At 35.6% G+C, this 23,208-nt stretch overlaps 1 protein-coding gene across 7 annotated transcripts in view; it reads right to left on the bottom strand.

Moving 5' to 3' along the window:
* CNOT4 (CCR4-NOT transcription complex subunit 4) overlaps positions 1–23,208 on the bottom strand; it is a 127,513-nt gene that overhangs the window by 14,808 nt on the left and 89,497 nt on the right. For 4 of the 7 annotated variants that reach the window (XM_016222045.2, XM_016222060.2, XM_016222052.2 and 1 more), the window contains exons 8-10: positions 18,875–18,932; positions 16,758–17,007; positions 15,462–15,959 (exon numbers count right to left, since the gene is read on the bottom strand). In XM_016222045.2, the coding sequence (XP_016077531.2) occupies positions 15,462–15,959; positions 16,758–17,007; positions 18,875–18,932 (806 nt within the window). Of the gene's footprint in view, positions 1–532; positions 10,813–15,461; positions 15,960–16,757; positions 17,008–18,874; positions 18,933–23,208 lie in introns of those variants that run through there. The other 3 variants (XM_016222073.2, XM_016222083.2, XM_087821004.1) reach the window with 2 other exon arrangements.

Genomic DNA, 23,208 nt, shown 5'->3' with positions numbered 1-23,208 from the left:
TTTAGAAAGTATCTTTCTGGAGATTAAAACAGTAATTTGCTTTATTTCCCAATTTTAGAAAAAAAATATTTCAGGAAATGAAGTAACATCCTCATGATTTTATACTAAACCAATTGAAACAGATATAGGTATAGCCCTGGTGACAGACATTTCCAACCCAACAGACCAAGCATGTATCTTTAGATTCTTTCTCCTTGTACTATTTACTCCAAGAAATAGTTATCACTTTTTTCCAAGATTATTTTGTACATATTTGACTTTCAAAACAAGCATGTACGCTTCGAAATTTGACTATTTTATCTATGTAATGTATAATTTAAAAAACAAGACTATTTTACCCTTTCTCCTATTTATTCACATACTAGACAAAATAAAGTTTTGCTTCCAACTTTCAAATGATGTCGAGACTTTAAAATAATTAGTAGTAATAAGAATGCATTCTTTCAAGATCCTGATGAACTCAAAGACTTATATGCTCACCACCAGTCCACTAGGAGCCTCAGTTTAAAAATCACTTGTATTTATATAAGTGTTCATTCTTAGCTATGATTTATTACAGTTGAATTTGGGAAAGACTTCCAGAGATAGCTTTGACAGAATCAATTCTCAATCTTTTCTGTTGCGTCTTACTGTACGGGAAGAAAAGAGGGGAGATCGATGAATACATTCTCAAATATAAATTAGAAACTACAGTTCTTATTTCACTATATCCTGGAGCTTTATACTGAACTACAACTAACATTATAGTGAAAAAGTTAATTCTATTAAAAATTACATGTGTAAAACACTGAATTTTGGTCATATTGTCTAGAAGCATTAGTGATTTTTAAAAGAGCTAGAGTAACTTAGAAGTTGGAAAAAGTGAATAATGACAATCTTACGATATCAAGAATCGTTATCAATTTGACATTTAACAGTGCACGGTTGTTAATCTATCCCAAAACCCAGGCTATGCTTTCTGTTTAAATGTGTCATTTTGATTTAAAAGACAGAGAAAAGAATAAGATCACTTAAAATCAAAAGCCAGTCTGGAAATAGCTAAAAGGAAGTAGACTGGTTACTAGAGAGATAACTGATCAGAGACTGAGCAGCCTGAAAAGGACATAATTTTTTCCTTTGAAAAGGGAAAATTCAGGCCCATCAGGGATCCTGTGGGGGAATCATGCAGGTGGTGCGCTTTAAGTTCTAGTTAAGCTTGGTAGGCTCAGTTGTTGGAGCATCGACCCATACACCACAAAGGCTGCGGGGTCAATCCGCAGTCGGGGTGCATACAGGAGGCAACAGATCGATGTTTCTCTTTCTCTCTTTCTCCCACCCCCCCCCCCCCTAAAAATCAATAAACATATCCTTGGGTAAGGATTAAAAAAAAAAAAAAAAAACACACCAAAATAAAAAAGATCAAGTGCAGACCACCCCTTCTAATTATGGTAAGTTACACAGATAAGGAAACCATTTCTTCTTTGTCCAAAGAAAAAGAAACTGGATAGAGAGGTGAGCACACAGAATAATATTGACTCATGATGGTCAAGAATTAAAACCTGAAAGTAAGTTATAAAACAAAGGTTACATGGCAGTGTGCATTTATTTGGAGATTATGTAAGATATTTGCTTATTTTATTAACAGGCTTCATTGCAGTCATCTACCATGTAAAATACAGGTGAGGTTTTAGGAGCTTACACCTAGAAGCACTGAATATACTAAATATTTAAGCAAGATCTGTTTACACCTATCTGGGATTAGGAAGACATCAGTTAGGTCAAGAGTGAATCTTAACAGTTTAGGAGTAAAAAGAAACATACCTGGTACCAAATCTTACCCAATGGGCAGTGAGGGGATAGGGCATATATCAGTAATCCATAAATTTTAATTAAAACGTTAAGAGGAGCAATGGTATGTAGCCCAACACTCAGCTTAGAGCCAATAGAAACCTTCCTACTTGGCTGAAGTCATAATCCAGGGCCTCCTTTACCTCTTTAGCTGGATACTCAATTTGTAGATGTAATAAACAATAAACAGCTTCAGGGAGTCACTCTTCTTGCAAATGTCAACATGTAAAATGACAATGTTTAAAAACATTCCAGTAATGTTCCAGATCACTAAGTTCTGCTCGTAGACACGTGACTTCAGTACGTAGGACTGTTAACAGAGGGTAAATACTAGTAGTCCTTGGGATAAGGTCTCATCATATTAGCAAACAGCACTAGGCTATAAAAGTTGATTGCAGTCAGCTTTCCTGCATTTCTTCTTGGACATGGTGATGATATTATCATCTTTAAAATCCTTGTGGAGCTTTCCCTCTGTTTCATTATGCTGAAAACAATCTCTTTGATTAAAAAAAGTCAGCAAATATGCTATCATTTTACATGGTGTAGCATATAGTAGCTCTTTGGAGATGAATCCGATCTCACTCCTTTAGTGATCTTGGTGCCATTAACGTAAGATTTTTTTATTAGAGATGTCACCAGTCTAGCGTCATGTACGTTAGTCTTTAAACACTCTTTGGCACTGTTGGGAAATTCTGGGTAAACTTAATTCCACCCGTTTTACTCTTTTAGTCTTGGCGTTGGTAATTATTTGAAGTCTACATAAAGAGTAGCACAAGGTTAATTTGCCCCCAGCTAATGTTACTCCAAAATCACTGGACCACATTAAACACAAGGCTCCTTTGACAAGGGATCTGTGAAAATAGTTGTCAAGAGATGGACACTTTGAAATCCTTCATTCACTATTTGCACTGATATTAACAGTTGAAAGCCCTTGACTTGCAAGAACTACTATAATAATCCAACTGTAGACACAACCAAGTTTAGGGAAGAGATATGTTCTGCTGGAAGTTTCTTCCTCCTTAAATTACATATATGAAAGCAAATTCAGATGGGGAAGGCTAAGAGAACTTTAAATTGTTATTGGAATGTGATTAAGGGAAAATCACAATCCTTCTGAGCCTTGTTTATTATAATTACTTGGTCTTTAAAAGGAGGACTACTAAAGACTGTTATATATTATGAAATTTCACGATTCTAACACAAATCTTTTTTTTCTCATTACCCTTTCCTTAGGTTTTCCCAAAGACTGTGACATGAGTATCCTTAGTAGTGGGAGTGAAATTTGATGAGAAAAAGCTATGAAAATATTTGTTCCGATAAAACATGACCAGGGGTGAGGTGGCACCAGTATTATAACCTTGCTGCATTTAAATAGGGTCTTTATTTATTTTTAAAAAATACTTAGAGAAAGACAGAATATAAATACAGCATTTATCTTGAACATGTAAATTAATCAGAACACAGCAGGAATAAATACATGGAAAGCCACAGAGATGGCCTGACACTTTTTCCTTTGCTACATCCACTAAGTGGAGAATTTAACTGAAAATTACTATATATGATCCAACAACACACATACACATTCAATCACATGCTCAGAGCTAAGCTTACACTTTACCTTTGCTAAGCAAACCTTTTCTTACATAAAGCCAATCAAATGTCATGAAGACAAAAAGGCCCATTATTGCCATTTCAAAATTATTCAGATGGTTGTTTCTAACATTTTTACCCACTCAGGAAAGGAAGTATCTTAAGGTCTCTTGCCTACAGCTCCCTGTCCCTCCACCTCCTTTTTTGGGAGACAGTGGGGTATAAAAGTTGCTTGATCCACAACTTAAATACTGCTGTGGAGAAGTGTGGGATATTTTAAGGTGTAACATTCGCCTTTCAGCCAACTGGATAAAACACTGAGTCTAGATGCAGCTACCACCACACAGCCCCAACTAGGAACAAGTCAAAATTCTCAAGAGTTGGAGTGGTCATTTATTCTGCTATTTTAACATTGAGCTAAAGAACAGTGCTGGGCAACTGAACTGTACACTTTAATTGTATGTTAACATACAACTGTAGCTACTTGTATGTTATGTGAATTTCACTTCAAAAAATTTTTTTTAAGTACTAGTTGTTAAAGGCTTTAGAAATTATACGTGGGGTGAGGTGCTTTGGGGCTGTGCTTTGTAACAGAGCACAACAGTGGGTCGCAGTACCAAACAGAAGCTGGTACAACAAAACTGCTCTAAGTACAGTATACGTTTGGAGCTTTCAGGAACCTTCAGAGTAACTGTAATATGTGAATTGGACTAAGAACAGTCAAGTCAACAGCTACCTTAGGAAGTATGGTTTGAGGAAAATGGGCTTGTTCAACAATTTCTGTGGTTTCGTGGAACTTGTAGGTACTTCAGTCACATTGTCAAGTATCTTAGATTGCTTGGGCTTGCCCTCAGTTCTAGGAACCTAACAGGTGTAAGCCAGATTTCTGTATAACTCAAGGGAAGACAATCTAAACCTCTGTGGAACAGAGTAGATTCTCCTTAATGAATCCTGAATTCTCAAGAGTGATTCTTTAGGAAAAGCTCCTGATTAAAGAAGCTGGAGGTAGCATGCGCAGCAATACCGATGGCAGCAAATGACACGGCAGTAAAGAGATCCACAGAGCAGTGGCTGCTCACTCCATCAGCATGGCTTCACAAACACCGTATTCTTGAGCAATGACTTGCACTTTGAAGCATTATCATTTTAAAATGTCATACTTGATATCTCAACTGACGTATATGAAACAAGTCCACTGCGTTTAAAATATTTTAGTGTGAGGAAATTGAGGGCGCTTCCAAACAGTGGTCAAATAAGGAGGAAGTATCTCTCTATCTCCATCCCTGTTCCACTGCATCTGCAGAAATTTTACCTAAAGGTCACATCTAGGAATACAAAATATAAGGACCAAGAGTACATTAGTTTAGTAACTTGCAGGTATGCATCTACTCACAATGCACACTCTCTTTTGGGAAAAACTGTTAAAGTATTTTTATAACTAGTTATTATAAAATTCTTAATCTCTCTCTTCTCTACTCTTCATCAATCTACTGCTTTTAATTCCAGTTTGTTATATAAATGAAGCAGAATGACCTAGTCCAACTAAGAAGAGATACTTTCCCTATGTAGATGGAAAGCTATTTCTTTCCAATTTGTGTATGAGGTTGGCAGAAACTAGCTCATACAGATACCTGTAACATGGGCTCCTCAACTACCAGAATCATCATATGCCATGTCTACGCCCTCGGTCTAAATCCTTCACGTCATACATGTCTACCAATCCCTCACACTTACTGGGCTTACCTCCACCTGTGCAATCCCATCTCTGCTTTTCCCAAGCCTTCCCCTTCACTCTACTTCCACGCCCTCCCACTGTGCCTTGAGAAAGGGATGTTTACTCCATTGAGCAAAGTTTTCCTTTGGATGATCTGGCTTACAAGAAATCTGACCCAGGATTCCCCAGGCAATGCCATACTTTCTACAATTCTTTCATACAGTCTAACTTCCTACTCTCAAGAAAGGACTGAAGGGAAAGCAGGTAGAGAAGAGATCACGGGGGTTATGAAGGCTGGCCTTCTTTCCAACCGCCGGCCCTGAAGTTAAGATACCTGCCATCCTTTCCCTGGTTCTCACTCACCGTTCAGCAGAGTGGTCATCACACTAACCACAATCTCCTAATCTGACATTTCCTTATCAGGACTACACCTGTTCTCTGTCCCTATGAAACCTAGACTCCCTAAACTCTCTTCAACATATTGACACCACTGGTTCTTTCCTGCCTCGCTGGACTCTTCTTGACAAGATTAGCTATTTCAATACTGTCTTCACTTTCTAACCAAACTCTTAATATTTGCTTTGTCCACTCCTGATGCTTTATGCTGAACCAGAGGAAATACAAAAATCATGCACATTTAGACTCTAAAAAGTTTAAAGTCTGATCCATATCTTTACTCGGCAACTTTTTAATTTCTTTCCAGTGTACTTATTCTCACAGGTTAACTTCATTTCTTTACAGGCTCCCAACTCTACTCTACTCTTTTGCCTCCATTTGCACACAACACGCATTCAATAATTACTGATATGAGCCCCTTTACCTAATCTCATTTTCTCTAATCTCACATTCTATTCTCTCCCCTAAATTTCCTGATTGTTCCTACAAATAACAGGGGACGCTCTATCCCATCTCTCTAAAGCTAAACCCATAACCTAACCTCATCTCAGAGGCTTACCTCCTCCAAAGTTACCTACAGAAGTCTGCCCCCCTACTGGACAAGCCTACCTTTTCTTCTGCATTGTCCAGGTCTTCCTCTCAAACTGGTTCTATATGGTCTGCCTGTAAATATTTAGGGACCTCACTTATCTTTAAGCAATGCCTTCTAAGAGCTACCACCCATCTAATCAGCATCTTGTTTCTCTCTTGCCCTTTGCTGCCATAAGTACTCAATGACTGCTGCATCCATATCCTTGACATTTCTTCATGAATCCCAGGAATCTGGTTTCGATCTGTACCTTTTAATGAAAGTTTCACTTTTAAAGGTCACTGGAGACCAAACCAAATGGAAAGTTTTTTTCGTAGGTCCTTTCTGACTTCTAATTCATCATTTCTTCTCCATTCCTATTGCTGTTCTAGTCCAGGCCACATAATCTGCACTGGCCAGCAATGACATACTACAACTGCTTTCTAACTGGTCTTAATTTCAAGCAAAGATATTACCAAATTAATCTGCTTAAAATGCTACCATCAAGTTACATCGTTACCAAAGAAACTACAGTTCTCTACTATTGACCACATCCACATCAAGACTAAACTCTTCCTAGCTTTCAAGGTTTTTGCACACTTAGCCCACCTTCCTATATGACCTGTGTACCTCAGACGAGTCCATCTTCTTACTGTCCTTCCCTTTTTGTCATCTAACTTTCAGCCATCCTTCAAAATAAAAAAGCCCCACACTTTTTACGAAGCTTGCCCTTGAACCAGCTCACAATAACTTTGTTCTCTAACTCCCATTTTTACTTTTGTATCAGCATAGTGTCTGATTAGTTCACTAAACATTTCACGTGTGATACCTGCATATACTACTGACATGTGTTCAGCACAAGGAAACAAATGCAGTTGGTACTCATTCAGATCAAAAGGCTGAGAGGAGAGAGACACAGCACTAAAAGCAGCAGGACTAGCTTGACACTGGATAACTGGTCATATTTTGTAGAAAAAGACATACATACCATGTTTTGGGTCATAACCCTCTCTATAAGATAATTTTTAAAAAGTACTGTTTTCAATTGTCTGATATCTATCTCTTAGAGTCAATTAGACAGATATGGGGGAAATTCATAATCAAATAAAAAATCTAAAACCTTGCAGCTCAGCATAGGAAAAAATATCTCTGGTTTTCATATACGCGTGAATAACACAGTGGCCTTCATCTTGTAAGATTTCAATGCACCTGCAATTTGTTCCTTTCCCTTGCTTTCTGAGGTAATGCCTCTGTGGGAGTAAGTGGGAGCAGATCCCTATAAACCCGCATCACAGCAGGAGAGAGTTCTGGAAGTCTTGAAGGTACTTGGGATACCATACAAACAGGAACAAGGCCAGTAAAAATGTGCTCACAATGCTTTAAAGTTGTTTTTGTTAAAAGAGCACATATGTAGAGAGCTCCACTTAAGTTGCAGGATACTAAGTAAAGAGTAAAAGACATGAGCACACACACACATGACTGAGAAAGACTTAAATCAGAATAATGAATGTAGGCCTGCCCCGTTAAGATTTTTGTCACTCCTGCCAAATTGTGTTTAAAATTGTCAAGTATCAGTATTCAATATCCTCCATTGCCACTGTCAGAGCAATAAATAACGAAATGAGTTTGGATTGCTATGGCTGTCCTTGTGGTTAAAATATATCAAGGGCTGGCCTCAGAGAAATAATCTGAAATAAAACTGTTATTAGACTGTTATCCTTGACGATAGGGTCTGTACTTTACATGACCTTGTATCCCTCAAGATCTAGTTCGGATCACTACGCAGAATAGGCACTGAAATATTTCATTAATGCTTTGTTGAAATAAGGGAAGAGTATAAAAAGCACCACCTGGAAAAACAAAATGCAACAGCAGAATGAAAAGGAAAGTATTATTAATCAGAAAACATTTCCTAATGGAATCTTTAAGAAAATAGGCATTTGATATGCATCATATGACTAAAATCATTCAGTCTAGGTGTCTCTTTCCTACAGTGGCACTAAAAGCATTTCAAGACAGAAGTTCCTAACTTTTTTACTTGTCACCAAACCCTTTACAAATCTAATAACTATGGATCTTCTCCCCAGAAAGACATGGACAGATGTACATACACACAAACTCATAACTTTGCAAATATGTCCAAAGAGTTCTGGACTCCAAGTATAATTCATGATTTAAGGAGTACACTAGTCTCCTTTTAAAGGTTAAGTAGGTAACAATATACAAAATCTCCCCTGTGTATGATAGATCAATGATGTAAGAATTTATCAAAAATAATCTGAAGCTTTTCAGAATTTCTCATTCTTTACCATCATCCGGCTTCATTAATTTACTTGCTATGTGAAGCACTGCTTTCTTCTATGTGTGGTACACTTTCTTCTGTGCTTCAGTGTACTTAATCATGACTGTGATTTATTTAAGACTTCACTTTACTTAAAAAACAGTCTATGAAGTATTAAGCAAAACAGTGAGGCTTGTTATTCTTCGGCTTCCAAAATCTTGGAATTACAAAGATAGCTAAAGGATAATCTTTAGCTTTCCATGTGAAAATATATAAATTGAAGGCTAATTGCTTCAGAAGCACTGTCCTGACATATGGTGTGTGCGGAAGTGGGGTGGGAGGAGGCGGCGGCAGGGAAACAGTTCTGGATCCTAGCGAGTTGAGCAAACTACCTGACAATTTTTTGGCACTGGCTAGGAATGAGAAAGGAGTGGGAAAACTACCACAGGAAAGAAGCCTTGTTTAACAGGTGTCTCTCTCAACACAGAGAAGTACAGAGGAGCTAACCACCTCTCATGTCTTTGTAAGAAAATCCAGGAGATGAAAGGCTTGCATTGGAGGCCGGAGAAAGCTGTGTGCTAGCAAGCCTCATTTCAGGGAGCTCAGTCTGTTAACAAAGCCCAGAGCCTTAGCACCACAGGAGACAGTAAGTGGATGTATTTGTCTCTTACAGCAAAAATGAAACCATAATTAACCCATGATCAAAGGTTTCTAGTAAGTCTACAATATTTCATTTGTATTTTCTAAATTTCTTGTAATACTGTCCTAAAACCACTTCCAAAAAAAATTAGAGATTGTCATTTAAAAAGAATTTCACAAAAATTTAAATGGCTAGATAAGTAGCTATTTCTATACCCTCAGTTAACCAAATCAAAGGATATCTACCAACAGATTTTAGTTCACCCAACTATACCTCAGGACAATGCCATTTAACTTGTACTATATCTTATGAAACGTAATCAGACATTATATAGAGAGGTAACCTTGAAAACTCCAACTCCAACATGATACTAAGTATCTCCTCATAAGGTGTTCTATCATTATTTTAAATCTCTATGCTTCCTTTTTTGGTATTCACATTATCCTGTAATACTTTTAACAAATGAAGGCAAATCTTTTAAGTCACACTGTTTTGTGAAAGCCACAAGAGGAGCTCTGACTCACCCCCTTCTTGCCAGCTGCTTGATTTAGGTCATGTTTTCTGAATCAGCTTTTGTCCACTGAACACAACTGAATTCTGCTTATTTTCTTTCATTATCAGTTTTAAAACTATTTCAAGAAACTGTGCATTATCCAAAAATATCACTTCACATTATGTCCTAATAAAGTACTCCACTATTCTCTGTGATTAACTAACATTATCTATGACAATTTACATGGCCTAATTTTAGAGGATCCCCCATCTCTTCTCTTCTATCTTAGTCCCATTCTGGTCAGGAACTTGTAATATAGTTTATTATCACATTTCAATTATTAAACAATGAAATTTTCAAACAGATATCCCACAGAAGTATCGTTTGTTCAAAGGAAAAAGTTACACTACTATGGTTGCTTCTCACATACAATGTTTACCCCATATTCAAGTTTCTGATAAATCAACTGTAAGTTGAAATTCTGTTTCTGAGGCATTTCTTGGTATACTAGGCAGTGCATTAGGAAAGAGATTATATTGCATTTAGTCTATAATGATTATTTTTTTAACCATCTATATATAATTAACAACCATTCAAAAAGAAAGTGCAAATGTGCAAATGAGAGAACAAAAACAGTTTCTAAACATGTAATGCATAATATAGGATATAAATCCATACAACTAAAAACAAATGCTGACAACATCCTTCTGAGCATTAAATGACACCACCAATTTTGTTTTATATGTATTCTTTCTTAAGTATTCAAAGAATGCAATAGACATTAACTTCTTAATTTTCAAATTTTTCATGAGTATATTAGGATATTACCATTTTATCACAAATCTGAAAACAAGGAACTACCATTATTTTTGCATATTTTCAATAATAGAGCCAAAATAAGAACAATTCTAGCTAATCTCATTTGGGATCTTAATTAGTACTACACGTTTATTTGTGAGTTAAAAATAGTATCACTCATGAGAAACAATGCCAAAATTATTATACTAATAAACTGTGTTAAAGGCCTAATGAAGACATACTTTAGCAGCTATGAGGTAACACACTAGTTGTAGGCATGAGGAACGTTTATATTGGCTCTTTTGGGTGTATACATTAAATGCAAAATCAGAAAGGAATCATGCAAAAATCCGGTTGCCCATGCAAGCACCCCAGAGTCTAATCCTCTCCTCTCAGTTCTGTTGTCAGGCCACAGTAGTGTGGAGACTTGTAGGCTGCTGTCCTTGTTGTAATGAATGGGAAGAGGCTGACAGTGGCATGGTCGAAACCTTCACCTCTTCTTCCCCTGTGGAAAAGTCAGTCATGGTCTAGTTACGGGTGACTAGATTTGTTAACAGTCCCTTTAAAAATGATTTCAATATTTGGAATACTGATACATATATAAAATACATGCTTAATGGTTGAAATATGGGTGTGAAACAAGACATAAATTTTAAAGTATAAGTTTATCAAGTACCTAGAAAGTAGTTACACTCTAACCACACCCTTAAATTTAATACTATGTCAGATATGAGAACAAATATAATAGATTTGGATTATAAATATACAAAAAGGAAAAAAAAGAGACCAGGAAAGCCATTCTTTTCCAAGTCAATTGGACCCCTTATAAATTTAGATACTGCTAACAATATTATTTTGTGAAAAGATTAAAACCAAATTCACTGAAGTGAAAATGTGATTTTTAAAAGGAAAAAATGACAAGTCCATGTTCTAAAAGCAGAAATTATGTTTAGGAAAGAGAAAAAGATATAAATATTAATTTAGCATATTACATATAGAATCTGAAAATTTAATGTGTACTTTTGAAGTAATTAGAAAACAGTAAAATGCTAACAATTCAATGATCCAATTGACTGAAAGCGAGATGACTACTTCTAGGTCAAAGAACTATACATGAAATGAGATAAGTTCTTCTCATTATAATTGATAATTATTTGACTACAAGTGACTTGTTTCACCCAACTCAAAATCCAATCAAGTCACTGTTAAAATAGCTAATTCAGAAACAAAGAAAATTTAAAGAAAAATGCCCCCTCATAAGTAAAATTGAATGAGTAAAAACACACAAAAAAATCCAACCCTAACTATATCTTGAAACAACAATGCTTACAGACTTAAACTTACTATTATTTATTTTTCCAAATAATTTTTAGCATTATGGAATAAAAATATCTTGGCAGAGTTCCTTGAAAAACATATCTGCAAAATTACATTTGGAAAGAGCTTCACTGACAACGAGAGAAAAAGGACTTTCAGTCTTTAAAGTAGGTTATTTCATAGTTTTTCAGTAAATTGGTAAGGATTCTATGAACCCTAAATACATAGCAAGAAAGATGTGAGAACATGGTGCTAATGAGCACTAAGCAAAAGATTAATTTTCATCAAGTCAATAAACTTCATTCTATTTTGCAACTATAGGCCATATCCCTGAGCTGGGCCAATTGTCTCACAAATAAATACTATTGATAAAAAGGGACCTGCAAGTGTGTGAGAGCAAAAATCAATTATTACAGGAAGAAAGCCAAGTTAAAGTACATGCCAGTAATCTTCATTTATAAAGGAGAGCATCAATGTTTGCAGTGGAAAAACATGTCAGTTATTGAATTTGGGACCTGGGTTCTTATCCCAATTCTCTTACTAATTGAATGTGTGACCTTTAACAAATTATTTAACCTTTCTGGAACACAGTTTTGCCATCCCTAAAATGAAGAGTTGGACAAGGTAAGTCCTTTTTAGGACCAGAAAAGTCACTTTTTAAACAAAAGCACCTGGTTCCAAGAATAAAAAAGATCTGAATGGACTTACTATAATTACCACTAATAAAAGTTTCCTCCAAGAATATTTATTTCAAAATTCCTTCTAAACTTAACCAAATGTGCTGCCAAGAAAATGCTGCCACATAAATTTCAATAAATTTCTCCTAATTGAGGAAATGGAAGCCACATTTCTCTTAAACCTCTGGCAACTGTCCTTCCTACGATAGGTTTCAGATATGTCAATTTTTAATAATTAACAGAAACAAATCAAAACTAAAAATTTAAATATAAATATGTAATAAACATAGATATGGTATCTATATGATATGTAGGTGACTGACATGCCTAAATATTGGCTCCTGAAGGTCACAGACCCTATTTTGCTCCACATAGCGAATGAATAAATATACATGCCTTTTCCATTATTGGATATTGTCTCAGCATATCTTAAAGTGGCTAGTCTCACTGAAACAGTATGCACTATCTATTATCAAGCACCTAATGAAAAATCCACCCTGTGTAAAATACCATGATATTTATTCACTGCAGGATACAAAGTTGAACCTATTTCAATAGTTCAACTCAAGTACAACTGAGTTACAACTAGGGGCGGGGGAGGCAGACATTGCCTAGGTATTAAATTGCTTCAAATTAGACACAGTTAAGATATACATAGTATTCTAGAATTTTACTTTTTGTTATTTCTAATTATTACTAAAAATTCTAAATCATCTGGCTACAGTTATACAACTCTTCTGTTTTGAGGCTTAGTACATTCAGCTTCCTGAGGTATCTACCAAATATTTACAGGTCGTAAGAGGATTCTGTGTAACTCTTGATAACAATTTTAAATATTTTGGTACCTTAAAACTAAAATTTCTCTAGTCATCAAAGCCTTTAAAATAATCCAATAATAAGTTTATTAAGTCACCATTTAAACACCAAGCAAGTATGCATAGTCAAAATCTGAAAATCTAAAATAACAAACTCTCTCCACCTCCCACAAGAATTTTTTTCATTTGACTAACAGGAGGACAACTACACTCACAAATAAATGATTACTCATTACCACTGTGGCATTTCCAGAACGCCTACTGGCTTGAAATATTTGGATTAAAACTGCTCTTTTTGTGCTAATGGACAATATGATAACATTAAAATTGGAAGAACAGATAATGGTCATGTAATAAGTCAAAAAAAAGTACACAATGAAGACAGCTTAGAACTAGAGTTCCACAAAGGCATCCTCCTTCCTATCAGATCAAGTCCATGCTGTTTGCCTTGCTGTCTGAGCTGAGCTCCCCATCTTCTCACCCATTTCTCTCTACAATACACAAACCACCTCCTGTTAGAGCAGTTCAATTGCTTAATATCAAGACAGCAACAAATCCTGCCTCTGGGCCTTTATTCAGGCATTCCCATCAACATAAAAGGTCCTTCTCTTTCCCTCCTGCTAACCCAAATCCAAGATATGACCGTACAGATCAACTTCTACTTCTTCAATGAAGCCTCCCCAACAATATAAAATCCATTAATGGCTCTGGGATTCCAGTATCGTATAGTTACCACTTTCATACATAATCTTCATTTTATCTCTTCAACTACACTGTAAAGTACCTGGAAACAGAATCCGTATTATCTATTTCTTCTGTATTACCCATATGGTCTAGTTTATTGTTGGGCAAGTAGGAGCCCAAGTATTCACTGTAATTGGTTTAATATTTTATTTTTAAGAGTTTAGAATATTTAGGGGAACATAACTTTAATTTGAATGTTATAATCAGTTATAAGACACACTACTAATAATTAAAACTCCACATTTCTAAATGATTAAAACAAAGCAAAACAAAATTACACTCTAATATGCTGTCTTGAAAGGAAGAATAAAAGGAGTAGCAAAAACTGAACACTTAGTGTTTCCGTGAATATCATACAAAAGAGGATTAAAAATGTCACTCTGGGTCACCTACTAACTACCATATCAAATAAACAAATATCATGAGTCCATTGATGTGCAAACTACTATAGTAAGTGCTATCAAGATGACGTAAATTAACTTCACTGTATCAACTGTTAACTTTCCTATATCAGCTGCCACAAACGATACTCTAACCCCACTTGTCTTAAAAATTTATTGTTGGTCACAAAAAGATTAGAGCCAAAGAATTTTGATGGATCTCTGTAAATTCATCTATCAACCTTGCTAAAATCAAGACAACAAACCCTTGCTGGTAACAGCACATGATGACAATAACGCTGTGCCATGCCGTATCTTAAAGGCTATGACAAAGGATAAAAATAAATTTCAAGAATTATATGAGTGAGGGACTATTCTATTCTACTTGAGAAAATCAGAAGAGGAACAAACTCTTCTACCAATCACCTCTAAAGACCAAATTAAATTTTAAAAAACTATTAAGAAGAATGATTCCTTTAGATAGAGAAATCACTTGATCTAAGACTATATGGTACCTTAAAACCCAAAAGTTCTGAAACCTTCAAGGTAACAGTACAAACTAGAAGTATTCTGGCATCACTTATAGAAACTTAATATCCCTCCCCAAATAAAAATGACACACCAAAACAAAAAAATATCTCTCCTTAATTCCTTTTTCACAGAAAATATACTTATGCATGTAGATGTCTGTGAAACATTAATAATCAGAGTTCTCAAATACTTTATTAACATATAGCACAGTTTTGATGTGTGTGTAAGTGTGTATCAGTCAAAATAAGTAACTGCCAAAAGTAGTTTGAGTGGCTTTATCCCTCATGCTCTCACTTATTACCATCTTTAAAAAAAATTTTTTTAACCAGTTTACTTTTAAAATGTATAATCAGAATTTTTACCATGGTGTTGGCACCATTAATTTCAGAGCCCATCTTTTTTCTTTTTCTTTTTGTATTTTTATGGCATGTGAAAGTTTGGTAACTATCCTATTAAGTGAAATGATTCCAAGCAGTAACTAGGTATACTCCACCATCCTTATAAAGCTCAATATTACAAGGCATCCACCCAATTAAAACATTTTTAGATTATAAGGACTTTAATTTTTTCCACAGAAATTTCCAAGACTAATGATAAGTACTCTGTTATTCAAAAGTTCCCTCCCTACCCACCCAACAACCCAAAGGCGTGAGTTATTCACAAATTCTCAAGGGCTATAAATGAACCTACCTGCTATAGGGATCCCTCCCAGACCTGTGTTGTGCTGTGGCGGGAGATTCAAGTCCAAGAAATTACTATTTGAGGTGGGGTTTGCTGTGTGGTTCAAGTGCATGATGCTATTGCGTGGAAAGGCCATCCAAGGATAGCGGGCTGCCTGGCCTGGAAAATTGAATGAATTATAAACTGCTCGGTGCTGCTGAAATTGAGGGAACCTCTGTGGCAAGACTGAAAAGGTACTATTGAGAGAGTTGGCATTTGTAGGTGCAGCAGGATGCAGGAATCCAGAGCCCGGACCTTTGGCGGTTGTAGTGTGTGAAGAGGAGTTCTGAAGAGATGTGGGTGAAAGGGAAGGCTGGTCTTGGACTGACAGTTCCTTTTCAATCAGGTCTGCTAAGGCTTTTCGAGTGACATCAAAGGGATCAAAACCCAAGTCATCCTCTGGTTGTTTAGAAGAACCAAAACCAAATGCTGCTTGCCAGTCTGTAGAGGATGATACTGGAATTGTTTCTGTTGGGGACAAAATTAGTGATGAATTTAAAATATACAGCTCACCTTCATACTTCATAAGTATCCATACTAGTGAAAGTTAAACATCACATTACAAGATAAAGGCAAATATACATAAAATATTATTTCTTAGCACATTAAGATTTGTAAAATCACAAAAGACCTCATATACTTCTAACTTCAAAAACTCTGAATGATACAGACTAATTGTGCTAATGAAAAAAAGAGTACTTGAAGTCCAAATTATACTCTCAGCCATTCATAAGCAAAACCCAGAATAAGTCACTTAAATGAAATAATAAATAGAACTTATTAGTAATGTATACATTTTAAAATGTTTTTATTAAAGACAAAGTACAATTTGCTCCACTGATAATAAATGCTATTCACATTAATAAGAGAACGTATAATAAAACAAAAATGAAAATGGCTCAAAAATGCCACAATATAAATTTTAATATAAACATGTCTTTTGTCAGCTGGGGGAAAAAATTTTAAATTTAACTATACAAACACAAATCTGATTAAAAATGTAAGCCCTTAATACTTCCTAGAGGAATAAATGTTTTACTATTGGAAAATATGATCTATCCATTTATTTCTGGAGAAATATATTAACACAGAACTAACTTCCGGGTCATAAAACAACTTCTCTAACCACCCAATTCCAAGCAGTTTATTTAAATGTTGACATTTTTATGAAAAAGGAAGTGGATGGAAAAAGATAAAAGCACAGCTAGCAGGGTTCTCATTTTAGTCTGAGTGTAACTATTAACACGCGATAGTACTGCTACATACCTGATGTGAAGAGGCTCTGTGGCTCTGGTGCTGTAGGCCAGTCACTAGATGTCTGTGGGGAGCTGGGGAAAGGAGGAAGCCCACTTGGAATAGGGTTGGGATGGCGAAAGTTATCTGAGAATAACGACTGTGACTCAGTTACTGCCCCTTCAAAAGGAGAGCGTGCACTGTGATTGGATGAATTGATGGGGATGACTGGGTTAGATTTTGATAAACCAGGTGGTGGTGAAGGTGTATCACTGTTAGATATCTAAATAAAATAGGAAAAGAAAAGAATAATCAATATAAGTTTATACATTTTAACAAGCCACAATTAAAACAACTTGCAACAAAAGGTATTAGAATGGTGGTCTTCAGACTGGGATACTTGAAGACTATTATGAAAGCACAAATTTTCAAAAATATCCATCAACTTGCATAAGTACTCTTTTCTAAAACTGAACGTCCTGAAAAGACTAATCCAGTCTCCTCTCATTCTACAACCTAACTTCTCTCACTTCACACAGAAAAGAATACTTTTCAGTCTCTGGAACCTAACTATAATATTTAGTACAACAGTGAAAACTTTCTGGGAGCCAAAAAAAATTTATTAGAAATATTCAGGTTGGTGATGACAAAGTGACCAACTCCAACGACTTGAGTCTTTTACAAACTAGGTGATTCCCAATACATTAGTTTTGAAAAAAATGAAAAGAAGATCTAATCAAGCTATTTCTAAATACATCATTAAAAATAGTTTTTATAATAAATCTTTATATGATTTTTAGGCATTTAATTCAGAAGGAGTTAAAAAATTTGAGTGAACTCTGGTCGGTGTTGCTCAATGGTTAGAGCATTGGCCTGACCATCTAAGGGCCGCAGGTTCGATTCCCAGTCAAGGGCACATACCTGGGTTGCAGGTTCAACCCCTGCCCATGACTGTGTGCAGGAGGCAACCAATTGATGTTTCTCTGTTTCTCTCTCTTTCTCTTCCTCTCCTCCCCTCCTCCCCCTTCCATTCTTTCTAAAAATCAATGGAAAAAATATCCTCAGGTGAGGATTTACTCAAAACAAGAGTGAGACTAACATATTATTTCTTCCATCTCTAGTTTATACGAACAAGATATCTTAGCATTTACATATAAAAAGATGAAAACATGACTATGACTGCTGATGCTGAAACTTGAACCGAAAAGTAATATTCATCTACAGGTACATGAAAACTAATTTTAAAATGGCCCTATCTCAACAAGAGATGAATTTCCAACATAATTTTAGAGTTTAATAACTAATTGTTGTCAAAATCTATACTTACATAAGTTGCTTTGATCAATTCAAAATAATATTTCCTTTGTAATTTTTTAAACTCATTATTAAAAAATCTTAAAATGTTAACCTAAAATACACAAAGGGGGGCATATAGATTTTCAAATTCTTTTATGGAATTTGAGAGCAAATATTTTGGAAAATCAGTGTATTTCAGATCTCTACATTTCTCACAATCACTGTGGAAGAAAACTACATTGTTTTTAACCAATGTAAGAAAGTGTGCAGAAACTTAACCAGTGAAAAACTAGCAACTGGACGAGAGGATACAAGCATGCTCTAAAGATCAGGACCTCATTCGGTATCACTGTGGGGGCAACTCTGAACTTAACTATTTGGTTTATTATTTCAAATCCCATAATCATCTTGAGGAAGGAGAAAAGCTGTTGGGATCAAGTAAACTGAGAGAAGTAGAAAATAAAGTTGACAGCAAGGGACAGGGGAGCATATGGCATAGGAAAAACTCTTAAAACCAGGAATATAGAAGGCATAGTCTGGGGCCGTTTCATGTAGGGTCAAGACGACGAATAGCAGACCCTAAGGACACTAATATATTGCCACACAGTACAATAACATACGGTCATAATGATAATTCTGAATCATTATGAAAGGGTTAAATTATGCTCCATGGATTCTGTAGGGGAAAAGAAGGCTAATTAAAATACATTTAACAGAGCTGTCCACTAAAAGTGTTTCAAAATTGTTTAAAATTTAAAGTATTTTTCACTATCTAGAAAATTCACTTACACAGAATGCCCTGTTTTTTTGGGAGGGGGGCAGATAAATGAAAAGATACAGTATCAAAATCTTACCTGCTGGGAATTATCTCCATTCCCTATACTGAGAGAATCTGAAGGTTTGTCTATGGGGCTGTAAAAAGAAAACAAACTGAATAAAATCAGAGTAAAATCATTCTTCCACAATAAAAACAAACTTCTTAAAAGCCATAAAAATAGACATCTTATCCTCTTAACATTTACCGAAGCATTATGATATAAGATATTAGGTTGATATTAAGGATACAAAGAAGTATAATAAGATAAAATCCCTAACTCTGAGCAACTTACATTCTAATTAGGCTCTCCAAAAACAGTAGCTAGCTTATTTATTTATTTATTTACTTACTGAAACAACAGCTTATTTAAAAAGTACTACTTAAAATGGATACTACTCCAAGTAATAGATTAAAAGTCTAATCAATTATTTAGTTTTGTGCACATAATTAATATATTCCCCATTAAACTTCTTAAAACAATACCCATTCTTCTAGGTGTTTGACAGGGGGCATAAAGTTATTAGAATGTTCTCTATAGGTTCTTAAGAGCAATACACTTAATACTTCAATATCCTAATCATAACCCTGCAGAAGGCATGTGCATATGTGTACACAAACACACACACCAAGACTACTAGAAACAAGCTTTTGTCCTAACAATTGGCTGCTTTAAAAAACACATTAAAACTTGATTTCCAGATGGGGAAAATTCTGTACCACAGTAAAGTACAGAATCACTAACTTCAAGTCCATTTTAACTTGTCTAACTTAAAACAAAACTTTTATAAGCATTACAACACCGACACAGCACTGACATAGAACTAGCAAGCCCTTTCTACAACCAACTTTATTTAGCACATGAACAAGAGATAAGTATTAGTAACCCAAATACAAATACTTATTTCTGACAACTAGAGCAAAAACCAAATTAAGATTCTACATTTCTCAAAATTATTTTACTGCCTGAAAACACATACAAAGTCACCTTACAGACAACTTACTGGTACCACATTTAACTGGTCTAAAAAAAATTTAACAAGGGCTATTACCCAACCTGGATACCAAGAGTACCTTCTGCAGAAACAATACCAGATGCTCTAAAATTTCACAGATAGGTCTGAAATTTACATGAAGGGTATCTTTACTTCTTATTATTCACAAAATATCAATAAATCAATTCATGTTTATTAAGTCAGTGGGTAATTACAAATAATTTTAAGAGATATTTGGGGCAACAACACTAGTGCACACAAACATCAGCCAGTGCCAACTGTTAACTGAATTGTTTAATCAATAAATGCTATAGGTCTTCAGAAGTGAAGCTACCACAAGTGGGATATTTCCTAGGGGAGTTTAAATTTAGAGCTGGGAGAAGGTTAAGTAATTAATTTAGCTAATGTAGGATGATTTTAACAATGGGAGGTAAGGACAGAAAGAAGGACATAGGCCAGACACTAGAGGCCAATGGAAATTTTTGAGCACAGAAATGATATAAATAAAGCAGTGTTTTAGAAAGATAAATTTGGTGGTAACATGAAGAACAGATAACCATAATACACATATTCTGAGATAAACCTGCAATACTTTTTAAAAAATTTATGTGGTAAAATATACTTAACATAAAATTTACCATCTTAGATTAAAAAAAAAAAATCTATTGATTTCAGAGCGAGGAAGGGAGAGGGAGAGAGACAGAAAGATCAATGATGAAAATCATCAACCAGCTGCCTTCTGCATATCCCCCTACTGGGGATCGAGTCCACAATGCGGGCATGTCCCCTGACCGAGAATCGAACCGTGATTATAATGTCTCAATGTGTGTCTCTCAATTCGTCTTAGAATTCATTAAGTTTCTTGGATGTTTATATTCAAGTCTTTCATCAAATTTGTGATGTTTTCAGCCATTTTTTCTTCAAATAGCCTCTCTGCACCTTTTTCTTTTCTCCTTCTAAAACTTGGAGAATGCTGGTCAACTTGAGGATGTCCGACAGATCCCTTAGCCTCTGTTCACTTTTCTTCAATCTTTTTTGTGTTCCTCAGACTCGATAATATTCATTGTCCTATCTTCAAGTTTGCTAATTCTTTCTCCTGCCTGTTCTAATCTGCCTTTGACCCTTCTAGTGAATTTTTCATTTTAATTATCATACTTTTCAGCTCTAGAATTTCTTTCTGGTTTCTTTTTAGGTTTTACACCTCTTTTATTTATGTTTCCATTTTGTTCATACATCATTTTACTGCCTTTCTTCACATCTTCATTTAGTTCTTTAAGATTTTTAAAGAGGTTTTAAAATCAAATGATTTCGCTTATATGTGGAATCTAAAGAACTTAATAAACTGATGAACAGAATAGATTCAATGACATGGAAGCATAGATGAGACTGATGAATGTCAAGAGGGATGGAGGAGGGTGGGTGGGTGGAGGGAGAGAGAGTAACCAAAGAATTTATGTGCATATATACACAACCCAAGGACACGGACAATGGTGGGGAGAGGGACTGGGGAGGAGGAAGGAACGGGGTGGAACGGGTCATTGGGGAGAAAAAGGGCCATCTGTAATATTTTAAACAATAATAAAACTTAAAAAAATATATATATATTGGTTTACTGTGTCATTCTTTTTCAGAAAGAGTTTCTGTTGATTTTGTTTTCTTTTGAATAGGCAATATTTTTCTGTTTCTTTGTATGACTTGTGATTTTGTTGTCACTGCTGTTGAACACTGTCAATTTGAATCTAGTAACATGGCCCCTTTGGAAATCAGATTCCCCCCTTCCCCAATGTTTGCTTTTTGGTTATTGGGTTTTGCTTGTTTTATTGTTGTAGGCTGTCTCTGTGCTGAGGATCAGTCTTAGGTATAAACTTAAGATCTTCTCAGGTCCTTTCTGAACTTTCCCTGAACATACAAGTAACTTTCTAATTTCCCCCGTATGCAGTTCCTTTAATGTCCTAATCTTTAATGCCTGGCTCCCAAAAGGGGAAAAAATAAAAACTGAAAAGGGATGGGGGACATCAGTCCTATAAATCCCCTGGGAAATCATTTCAGTCAGAGGGAGAGGAACTTGCAAGAATGGGGGAGGTGCAACAATGGTTGCCTGACTCTTTGTCCACACCTCTGTGATCAGAAGCAGTACTCAGCAGTCAGAGCAGAGAACCTCAATATTTGGGGAACAGGGTCCTTTTTGCCCATCCTGGTTCCCGCAAGCTATGTGCAAGGTGCTACAGAAACATGTGTATAGCTGACTGTCAAGCTGCTACTGTGCTAAGAGCTGAAATTAACCAAAATTAACTACCGAGTCTTTTCCTGGAAGTTGCAAGCCTTCAATAGACTTCAAAGTTCCAAAATAGTTACACCACCCCGGCCGGGCGTGGCTCAGCGGTTAAGCCTCGACCTAGGATCCAGACGATCAGGGTTTGATTCCCGGTCAGGGCACATGCCCAAGTTGTGGGCTGCAGCCGATCAATGACTCTCTCATCATTAATGTTTCTCTCTCTCTCTCCCTCTCCTTTCCTCTCTGTGAAATCAAGAAAAATATATTTTTTAAAAAAATTAAAAAAAAAATAGTTACACCACACAGATTCTGCCAGTAGAGTTATTGTCTAGGTAGAAGACAGATTCTTGCTGCTACCTACTACACCACCTTCCCCAAACTTGCACTGTTCTTATAATATGGGAACGAGAGCTAAAAGTTGAGAGGAAGCAGTACAAATAGACACAAAAAGATGAAAGTAAGACATTACAAGCAAAGAATCTTGGTTCACCTTCCCAACCACCACTCTCAAAGGGCACTAAATAATAATTTTCAATATAATTGAGGTTAGTCTTGTTAATGTCAAGGGCAATATATGAAAATATTACATTTAGGATGAATCTTAAGAAGGTTTATGAATTACAACTAATTAGAATAACATTATCCTGTCTACCATGCCAGCTAATTTTATTTTTTATTTACTTATTTTTAAATGTTTTTATTGATTTCAAAGAGAGGAAAGGAGAGGGAGAGAGAGATAGAAACATCAAACCAGGGACCTCTTGATGCATGGGACAATGCTCAACCACTGAGCCACACAAGCCAGGCTACCAGCTGTAGTTTTACAAGCAGTTTTTTTACACTTTACCTGGGAAAATTTATCAAAGATGCTTAAAAATTTATAGATAATTGTCATCAATCCAAAGAGAACTGTTCAAAAACTGGGATTGGGGTAAGATATCAGTAAGCTTATGTTCCACCAAGTTTTAGTATATTCTTCAATTTATTTTAAGAATAATTAGGAAGCTCACTGTAAAAGTGGAAAATAAATACATGAAAATGCATGTATAACCCTAAGAAAAAGTATATTTACAAATTCCAATGCCAATAAATGTGAACTCCTTG

The sequence above is a fragment of the Miniopterus natalensis genome, chromosome 10 (genome assembly GCF_054644295.1).
Source record: "Miniopterus natalensis isolate mMinNat1 chromosome 10, mMinNat1.hap1, whole genome shotgun sequence".
NCBI classification, from domain to species: Eukaryota; Metazoa; Chordata; class Mammalia; order Chiroptera; family Miniopteridae; genus Miniopterus; species Miniopterus natalensis.
The sequence above is the reverse complement of the archived record's forward strand: the minus strand, read 5'-3'. Positions and strand labels throughout refer to the sequence as shown.